The 9,652-nt window shown below is 49.0% G+C and overlaps 1 protein-coding gene across 22 annotated transcripts in view; it reads right to left on the reverse strand.

Moving 5' to 3' along the window:
• Positions 1 to 4,705, reverse strand: part of TPM1 (tropomyosin 1) — a 28,756-nt gene extending 24,051 nt beyond the window's left edge. For 3 of the 22 annotated variants that reach the window (XM_074327617.1, XM_074327624.1, XM_074327631.1), the window contains exons 1-2: positions 4,446 to 4,688; positions 3,235 to 3,360 (exon numbers count right to left, since the gene is read on the reverse strand). In XM_074327617.1, the coding sequence (XP_074183718.1) occupies positions 3,235 to 3,360; positions 4,446 to 4,559 (240 nt within the window). In that variant the 5' untranslated portion in view covers positions 4,560 to 4,688. Of the gene's footprint in view, positions 1 to 3,234; positions 3,675 to 4,445 lie in introns of all 22 variants that reach the window. The other 19 variants (XM_074327620.1, XM_074327625.1, XM_074327633.1 and 16 more) reach the window with 12 other exon arrangements.
• Positions 4,706 to 9,652: the final 4,947 nt, after the last annotated feature.

Raw genomic sequence — 9,652 nt, forward strand, 5'->3', positions numbered from 1 at the left:
ATAGTTTTAGTTAATGAACAGGCATGCACAGTCTTAAGAATCAGGCTTGGGCCCATAACCAGCTGCTTGATCTCAGGCCCACCAGCCTCTCTGGGGCTCACTTTCCATAAATACAATCATCTCAAGGGTCCCTTCTGGTAACAACTTCTCTGGTTTTAGTCCAGCCTCTCAGTTCTTCTGGAATCTGACCAAGTTGGGGCTGGACTGGTCTGCCTTTAAAAGGCACACCAAGGAAGGCTACAGAACACCATGAGAGCCTCTGGCTACAACCGGATGAAAACCAACGTGGACACAATCTCTGGGAACCGTCCTCACCTCTTGGGGTGCGTTTTTAAATGCCTGTTAAGTCTCATGCCTTTTTTCCCTCACCTTTCCCACAGGAGCCCTTTAAGTCAGTTCCTGATGTGTTAAATGTGGGAATAATGAAGAAAAAGAAAACAGGATTTGACAACCCTCTCCTTCAGAGTCCTAACAACGAACTTCCTTTGCCCTCCTGATTCATTTTCTGTGGACTTGCTCCCAGCCTCTGCGGATCCTCTCCGAAACCCCAGCAGAGGCCATCATCATCCTGTAGGTGGAGCCTCTCGCTTTGTTTCCACACAGTTTATCGGGTCAGGCTGGAGGTTACAACTCCACCCCAAAAGGAGTACAGACCTTGGGCCTCTGACTTTGAAGGTGGGCGTAGGGGACATATGGGAGCCTCCAAGAGGAGTCAGGGAAATTGCTGGACACTTGCAAGTGCTCTAAGCAGCCAACTAGTGACTTAACGTCCTGCTTTTCAAACACTTGGGAAAGTCAGTTTCAGGTGAGTTCATTTTCAGGCTGATGTCTTTATAGAAGATTTTAGGCCGGTTCTCAGCCTTGGCTGCACGTTGGTATCACCTGGGTATTTAAAAAATAATGCCTGGGTTCCACTCCCAGAGAGTCTTATTTAATTGGCCAGGGGTGCAGCCTGGATTTGGGGTTTTTCAACCTCCCTAGGTGATTCTGTTTAGATAAGGTTGAGAATCACTGATTTAGGAAGTAAAGACCTAGAGAGAAGAAAAACTCATGTACTGCAAATATCAGGTCCATACAGTTATTGGGGAAGGGGTTGGAGACCAGAGAGAAAATGGAACCCTCCATCCCCTTTAGCCTCACGTAGGCCCTGAATTACAACCTTTTAAGCTAGGAAGAGCCCACTTCTGGAATAGGACTTGTAAAGTATGTTGGTAGATTAGAAAATGTTTTTAGTAGTGGTAGTAGAAGAAGAAAAATGTAAAAATGTTTTACAGTGGTGAGTCATGACAGTGAAATATCCTAATCACAAATGTAGTATGATACTACTTCAGGAAGCTGACCTCTGTCCCATCTCCCCCTTTCTATAGTGACATCTGTCTCTCCTGTTCAAGCCTTGACTATTTTTACTACTTAGGAATCACTCTAAATAGAGCATTTCTTCACAAACTTCTTCAGCATCCCTACAGGTTCCAAACAACCTAAAATGTCTTAAAGGGGAAGATGAATAATACATACTACCCCCCAAAATGTACCATATTAGGGACAGTTTTCCAGTGGAAAACAAAACAGAATCAAAACACGTTTCAAAATTCTCCTTCCCCTGCTTGCCCTGCCCCTGCCACCCCAAGCTGGCCTTAAAAATCCTCTTTTCCACTTCTGCTCCACCTCATTCCCAGGCTCCCTTAAACAAGACTTTTCAATAAAGACCTGTAGCACTACATAGTCACAATAATTATGATCTTTTTTCCTTAAGAATTGTAGTAGCTTTTTTCTCCTTCTCTTGCCTTCAGCCTTACTGGGCTATTTTCAAATTCTCTGCATTCTTTTCCTTATAAGGAATATCTCTCCTTGATCTATCAGCGGCTCTTTTGAAAAAGCTAAATAAATGTCCTGCTGGAGAATTTGGGGGAGACAGACATCCTCCATTTAGCCATATACGGAACAGACATCTGATCTACATTATACAAAATAGGCAGAGTTATATGTGTTCTTTGGCGGTTTTTCTAAAGCCAGGTAGTTTGTAACTTAAATATTTTAGCTAAATCAGTGCTTCCCTAAGCCCCCTTTCCAGGAATCTCTATTTTCACTGAAAATTTTTTTGGGTCAGATTCTAAATGTCCTATGTCTGGATTTCTCATTTACAACATTTCAAGCCTTTCATACCACAACAAGCCTTTACTGATTCAAGACCCAAGATCCTCCAGCAATTTACATTTTACTCTCAGACAAAATATTCTGCCATATTGGTAGTTCAACTTCTGGACATAGCTTTTCCTGGTGCTCATACATTCTTGGAATTGTTCCCGAGTTCCCAAGGAATTCTTTCCTAATTGGGTCTCTAGGCTTAATTAGCTTCTCAAATGCAATCCAATGGTGTGAAAAGAAATCCTTTGGAAATCTAATGTTTAGCTTTACTTTTACAGCGGAAGCAGGCTCTTCAGCTGAAAAGATTCCTCCAAAGGGAAGTGGTCTGAGTGCTGGTAGAGCTTTTGCCTGTGTGTGCATCACCCCTGAAACTATGTGGTGGTTGTCAGAAGGCTGACAGGTGGGGGTGGGGTGAGCAGGAGGGGCAGGGGGCAGCTAGCTCACTATACCATATAAAGCACTGAGCTATATATAACTCACAGCTTACTTTCTGTATCTAGTGCCCTCAGACTGCAGACCCAAGCAAGTATCATCTTCCCAGGCAGATCTTAAGGGCTGGATTACGGCTTCCCTAGTGAGAAAGCAGGCCTCAGTGTCTCTGCTCAGCCTTCTAAGTAGTTCCCTGCCATTCCTTCAGTCCAGAGGCCAGGCCCTCTGTACCCTAACTAGACCTACGGTGGAAAACCAGGCCTTTCCACTCACCAGAGATGGAAAAAGGAAAGAAAGTGAAAAAACTAGGCATTGTGCTTGTACAAACCTTGGTGATGACACTTCAGAGGTTTTCTGCCACCAGGGAGGCACCAGCATCCAATTTCAGCTGCTCTATTCTCCCAGCTTCTCACCCACCCACCTCCACCCCCATAAGTGGGGGCAAAGAAGGAGAAAAAGAGAGAGAGGAGTGGATGAAATATAAATGAACAGTGTGCAGTAGCAGCCTGAGGCAGCATCCAGTGCTCTGGGCCATGGCAGAGCTATGCGCAGGTGTCCAGCAGGGGGAGGTGACCCTCCTCCACTGCTCTGGCCCCTGTGGTGACCCCAGAGTGGCCACGCGGGCAGGAGGTGAGGGAGGCAGTGTGTGCGTGCACTTACGTCGGTGGCCTTTTTCTCTGCCAGCTCCAGCTTCTCCTGGGCATCTTTGAGAGCCTCGGAGTATTTGTCCAGTTCATCTTCAGTGCCCTTGAGTTTCTTTTGCAGCGCCAACAGCTCATCTTCCAGCTGGGAGTTGGCCGTGGGGGACGGGGAGGGGGGGGTGCAGCAGGCAGCGTGATCCCGCAGGGGAGGGGTGTGGGTGCACAGAACCAGAAGGACAGGGACAGCGGGACAGAGAGAGGGAAAGACAGGGAGGGAGAGAGAGAGAGAGACAGAGTTAGCCATTCGTGCGCCGAGCCGCGCGCCCCGGGTACCTTGGCGGCGGTCTCATTGGCGGCCAGGAGACTGTCCTCCGCCTTGTGCAGCTCCTCCAGCACCCGGTCCCGCTCGTCCTCCGACACCCGCAGTAGCTTCTCCTTCGCCGCGATGTCCTCCTCTAGCTGGGGGTGGGGGGGCAGCGGCGGGCGGGCGCGGGCGACCGGCACGGACCGGGTGTTAGACACACACACACAACACACGGGTGCTGGGTTGGCTGGGGCCCCTCCGACTTGGGCGCTGCTGAGTTGCGTTTCAAGGGTCCCTAGGTAACCTCTCGCCAGAGCCGGAGGCACATTGTGGCCCACCCTACACCCCACATCCTCCAGGGCGAAACTCCTGCGGAGGTCCCAGCGGGCTCAAGTCCACTTAGGGGTGCAGAAAAACTCCCCTGTCTCCCGGGCCTTCGGGCGTACTCTATTCTGTCCCATCTTTGTTCTTAGGGAAAAACTCCATGACACCCCTCCCCGCCCCCCTCCTCCGGTCACTGTCCTAGTTGAAGGGCTTATTCTCCCCAGGCAAATGTCGAGAAGAACTTCACTTTCTGGACTTGATTCCTTCCAACCCCACTCTCCCCGCACTCCCCACCCCCACGGGTCCAGAATTGATTCCCGATTCTGAGAATCAAGTGCCTCCGGGACTTTAATTGAGTTTGCAGGCTCTGGGAACCAGTGAAGGGAAATAAGAGTCCTCAGACGAGACTGAGAAGTTAGAATAAGCCTGAGTCTTGCTCTTCCCCTCCCCCTCTCAGACGCGTGTCCCTGGCCGCCCCGGGGAGGGGGTGGCTCCCCAAGTTCTCCAGGTGAGGGGCCGGGAAGAGGTGCCTTGCCGGGTGTCTGGGCTTGGGGGCACCTGGGAGGGCGGGCGCAGCGCGCGCAGGGCAGGGAGGTGCAAACCTGTTTGCTCCTGTCCTCCGCCGCTTTCTTATCGGCCTCCGCCTGCTCCGCTCGATCCAAGGCATTCTCCTTGTCGAGCTTCAGCATCTGCATCTTTTTCTTGATGGCGTCCATGGTGGCGGCGGCGAGTGGCCCGGGGGCTGCGGCGGGAGCGGCGAGGCGAGCGCGAGGTGGGACGGCCGAGCCGGAGTGCGAGCGCGGAGCCGCCTACCGCTCCCAGATATGTACTTTCCCAAGGGGACGACCGCATTCCTCAAGACAGCCAATACTTTTTTGGAAAAGCTTTTTTCTCCTGCCCCCTTTCCCTTCTCCTCCCTCCGCCCCCTGCGCCCTCCCCGCGCCTCCCGCGGGGGCTGCTCGCCCATTCGCTGCCGCCTGCCGGCCTCCCAGTTGACGGTAGATATGACTATATATGGGGACCGGAGCCGCCAAGGCGGCGGCCGGCCGAGGCCACCCTGTTTCCAAACCTGCACGCCAGGGAAAGGGCGCCGGGGCCGAACCCGGGCAAGGCACTGACCTCGGCCCTCCGCGCCCCTTCCTCCCGGGGCCGATGCCCCGCCGTTGGGATCCCCAGCTGAGCCCTCCTTGAGTCACAGGAGCCCGGGGAGCAGGGCAGGCAATTGGTGCGCCTCGTCCCCCTGAGCCGCGCCCGGGACCCCGGCGGGCTCAGCATCAAGCTCCCGGGGTCCCCAGCAGCCGTAGCACCGGGCCAGCGCATCTCCCGCAGCTCTTAGCTTGCCAGGTGTCATCCTGAGAGCTCACTTTCCGGAAACTCAACTATATCCCAGAAAAGGGGAGTTGGGAGGAAGACCTGGGGGCGCCCCTGAGACTTTTTCTGCTGGTGCGGATCAGAATGTCTGGGAATCTGTCTTCTGCATGCCCTTCTTCCCAGGGAAGGGCCAGTCAAATACTTCAGAGACCTAGGACCCAGTTGGCTTAGTTCCCTGTGTGCCTGTGTGGTGCTTCCACAAAGGGTAGGGTGTCTGTGTTGGTGTGTAAGTGGGTGGGTGGGAGTTGAAAGGGAAAGAACATTGAGTTTAGACTTAGGCAACTTGGTCTTTGGTCTCTATCACTAGCCGCTGTGTGATCTTGACAAGTACCTTAGCAGAGTGGTGTGGATTCCCCATCTTTACATCTGGGGGTAGATGATCCCTGAGATGTCTCCAGATGTAACTGTTTATCATTTTTCTTGAACTGATTTTGGGGACTTGGCCTCTTTCTATGTTAGGCACTCAGGTACCAGACTGCCAAAAACGAGGGATAAATGTTATCCCAGCTAAATCACTGTATCCCCAGCCACAACTCTGAGGAGGGAAAAGGCCCAGTTTTAATCAGTTTGAGTTGGAGGCGGGAGAATTTTCCTTATGTCTCTCACTTCTTCCAGCTCCCAATGTTGGAAAGCCTGCTCTTTCCAGAGCTTTGGTGGGAGGGAAAGAATGGGGGCTGCCCCAAGGCCCTGTCTGAGACTGGCTGAGGCAGAGCTGGTTGAGGGTCTTGTTAACAATCCCCACAGAATAATTCACAACCTGTACTACAAGGATACTGAATATTCCCTGGACAGTTTCTGAGCAGATTAGGCAGGCCAAACAACTTGTAAGTCCTTCAGAGAGAGATCAAGTTCCTTTCCAGGATTTTATCAGGTTTCTTCCACTAACCCAACTACCCAAGAGGGAAAACATGCCCTGACCTAATGGTCATAACAGTAGACCTGTGTGCATAGGGGCTGCATGGCACAGACATTCACCAGAATTGTTTAATCACCTTACGTCAAACCAGCCACTGGAGCACTGACAAAGTTCAAGGCCAATGGGCAATATACAGTTGTGTGGACCACAAGGAGCTGACTCCCCAGCTTGGAGCTCAGCATAGGGGCCAAGAGTAGGGACTTAGGAGTTAGATCGTGGGATCTGAATCTGGCCTGATCTCCTCCTTGCAATATGGCCTTAGCCATGTTACTAACTCTTGAAGCCTCAGTTTTCTCTTCTGTAAAGTAGATGTAAAAAATTCTTTCCTCTTAGGGTTGTTACAAGGGTGAAAATGAGATAAAGAATGAAAAGCATTTAGCACATAGTAAAGTGCTCAGTAAATTGTGGCTGCTTGGGTGGCAGAGGGCCCCAGTTTTCTCATCTATGAAATAAGGGAGCCAAACTAGAGAAATTTCTGGAGGGACCATACCATGTTTCCCCCAAAATAAGGCCGGGTCTTATATTAAGGTTTGCTCCAAAAGATGCAGTAGGGCTTATGTTCAGGGGATGTCATCCTGAAAAATCATGCTAGGGCTTATTTTCTGGTTAGGTCTTATTTTCAGGGAAACACAGTATATAACTGACTTTTCTCCACTGTGCCTAATGTAGCAGAGGAACTCATTAAAAGTTTCCTGATGCTACAGCTAGTTCATCAAACACACCATTAGTGAGCACCTACATAACAGGCAGGCTCAGGGATCCCAAATGAATAAGATGCATCCATGTCCTCCAGGTGTTCAGCATGCGCAGGTATATAAGGAAGAAACAGAAATGACCAGGTCGGAGCAGACAGAAAAAGACTTTTCTAGGGCCGGCCCTGTAGCTCAGGCGGTTAGAGGTCCGTGCTCCTAACTCCGAAGGCTGTCGGTTCGATTCCCACATGGGCCAGTGGGCTCTCAACCACAAGGTTGCCAGTTTGACTCCCGCAAGGGATGGTGGGCTACGCCCCCTGCAACTAGCAATGGCAACTGCACCTGGAGTTGAGCTGTGCCCTCTACAACTAAGACTGAAAGGACAACAACTTGAAGCTGAACTAAGATTGAAAGGACAACTTGAGTTGGGGAAAATAAAGTCCTGGAAGTACACACTGTTCCCCAAAAAAGTCCTGTTCTCCTTCCCCAATAAAATCTTTAAAAAAAAAAAAAAAAAAAAGACTTTTCTAAAAAGTGATGGTTTTCAAACTGATTTTATAGGAAGGGTAGCAGTTAGATAGAAAGGAGGGTACTGTCTGAACCAAGGGAAGGAAAGGGAATGTTTGATGGTGGTCAGACAGTAGGTTTATTTGGGGATGAGCTGGAACATGAGCCTGGACAGGTAGATTGGAGGTACAAGGTAAGAAACCTGAGTTCTGGGTTCAGATGTGCAGGTCTTATTGTGTGGGATCTCTTCTCCCTGACCCTCTCACCTAGGGCTATGTTCAGAGGTCAAAGACTGTGGTGTCCAGTTGTGGAACTAGAGCTGCACAGAGCCAAAATTTAAAATCCTTTTATACAACAACATTGATCCCTAGAATGATAGGTTAACATGGCAGGTCCCTGGACTTAATCATTTCCAGTTCATCACTGTTGAGATTCTGCCCCATGAGTAGCCTGACAGCCAGCCAGACCCAACCCAGCTTCATGGACTGCACCACCCATGACCTTTCTGTCGCCAAGGGCTAGGATGAGCAAAACATTAACTTAACTTAAACGACAACTTCTTCTGTACTGGAGAGGTCTCTTGGTCCCTGGATAGGATCAAGAGAGGTGGGCCTGACAGCCAGGTGCTATAGAGTGTATCCCTGCTCCCCAACCGATTGGCCGTGACCGAAAGACAGATCCATAAGCTAACTAGGGACCTACTGTTGTGGCCTGTCAGGCAGGCAGAGATGGACTGGAACACTCAGCTTCTCTCTCACCACAGTTTGAACCAAGGAACTTGGAAAGGATGAATCGTTACCTGAGGTTGTTGAAACAAAAAGGGTTTGTATGAATGTATGAGGTGTTTAAGGCTAATCATAAATATTTGGGCTTTTCCCCCAATGAAGGTCTTGACAGGCTTGCATATTTTCTGTCCCCCACCCCCAATTGTTAGGTGTGGTCATTTGACTTACTTTGGCTAAGGAAATGTGAGCAGAAGTGACTTATGCTGGACACTTAGAGTTAGCACATGCCTCACCATGTTCATTTTTCAGATTGTTGCTGCTATGTCATTCTGGGTTCCCAAGTAGCTATGATAAGCAGAGCTCGTTCTCTCCCTTCAATTAACCCTTAGTGGATAATTGTTATATCTAGCAAGAGCAAGATATAAACCTGTGCTATTTTAGGTCACTGAGATTTGGGGGTTGTTGTTTTTACTGAAGCTTAACTAGCTTATCCTGACAACACAACCACAATAGGCAATGTATCAACTAAATTATAAGGAAGCAGTGAAGTCTGGTTATAGAGGAAGGAGAATGGAGCAGACACAGCAAGATAAACAGAAGCACCACCGAGAGAAAGAGAATAGGAGACTACGACCAAATTTCAGTTCTAGGGGTCCTTATAATAACCCCCTTTTTCCCCTGAAGTTACGTGAGTGAGTCTGTGTTCCGTGTAGCCTGTACAACATCTTTGGCCCACAGGTTCTGTGTATACCAAGAATGTTCGTGGGATTTCCAGGAGATTTTTCCAGTGCTTGGGATTTAGTCATTTCCCAATAAACGTTTGTTGAATGACTGATTGTTTATTGGCTAGTAGCCATCCAGATAAGTAGGAGAAACAGTATCTGGGAAGGAAAGATAACAAAACAAAGCTCAAAAGATGTATTTGTATTCAAAATGTGGACTCTGTTTTATTTTCTCAAGAATGACTACAAGCATTGTGATAGGATAGGACAAATGTGCCACAAATATTTATTGAACACCTTTTGATTGCAAGGCAAAAACTTGAGTTTAGGGGATCTAGAAAGATGGATGAGAGACATGAATCTTTTCCTCCAGGAAAAGTATCTGCATATGTGGGGGGGTAAAACTCTCTCCCTGTGGGTCATTTAACGTGTATTTCCAACCACGTTACCATTGTCCTAAATGCTGCCTGGGCCACGATAACTGTGAGGATCTCGTAGCTCAGTTTTCCTAGGAGAGCTTTAATATTAAATAGACCATCCCTTTTCCCCCAGAAGAGCACCAATACTTGCTATACTACCTTTCCCAATATTTGGTTAGAAGAGAGAGTCAACATGAGCACAGCTTATTGCCATATTGTGACACCTTTAACAGGAGCCCTCCCTTGAGTATGTACATCAGAGGTTGTTTGTTTAAACAAAACAAAACCTCATTACCTGATAGTCACACCTTGTTTAACAGCAAGAGCTCTACCTGTGTTCCGTGACTACCCCAGAGTCAACCGTGCTGACTCAGGCAATTAAGGGAAAGTGAAGAATCTATAATTAAACCCAGAGACAATTGCTTCTTCCACTGGGTTCTGGAATGCAGCCTGTTAT

This window comes from Rhinolophus sinicus, linkage group LG03 (assembly GCF_036562045.2).
Source record: "Rhinolophus sinicus isolate RSC01 linkage group LG03, ASM3656204v1, whole genome shotgun sequence".
In the NCBI taxonomy this organism is placed as follows: Eukaryota; Metazoa; Chordata; class Mammalia; order Chiroptera; family Rhinolophidae; genus Rhinolophus; species Rhinolophus sinicus.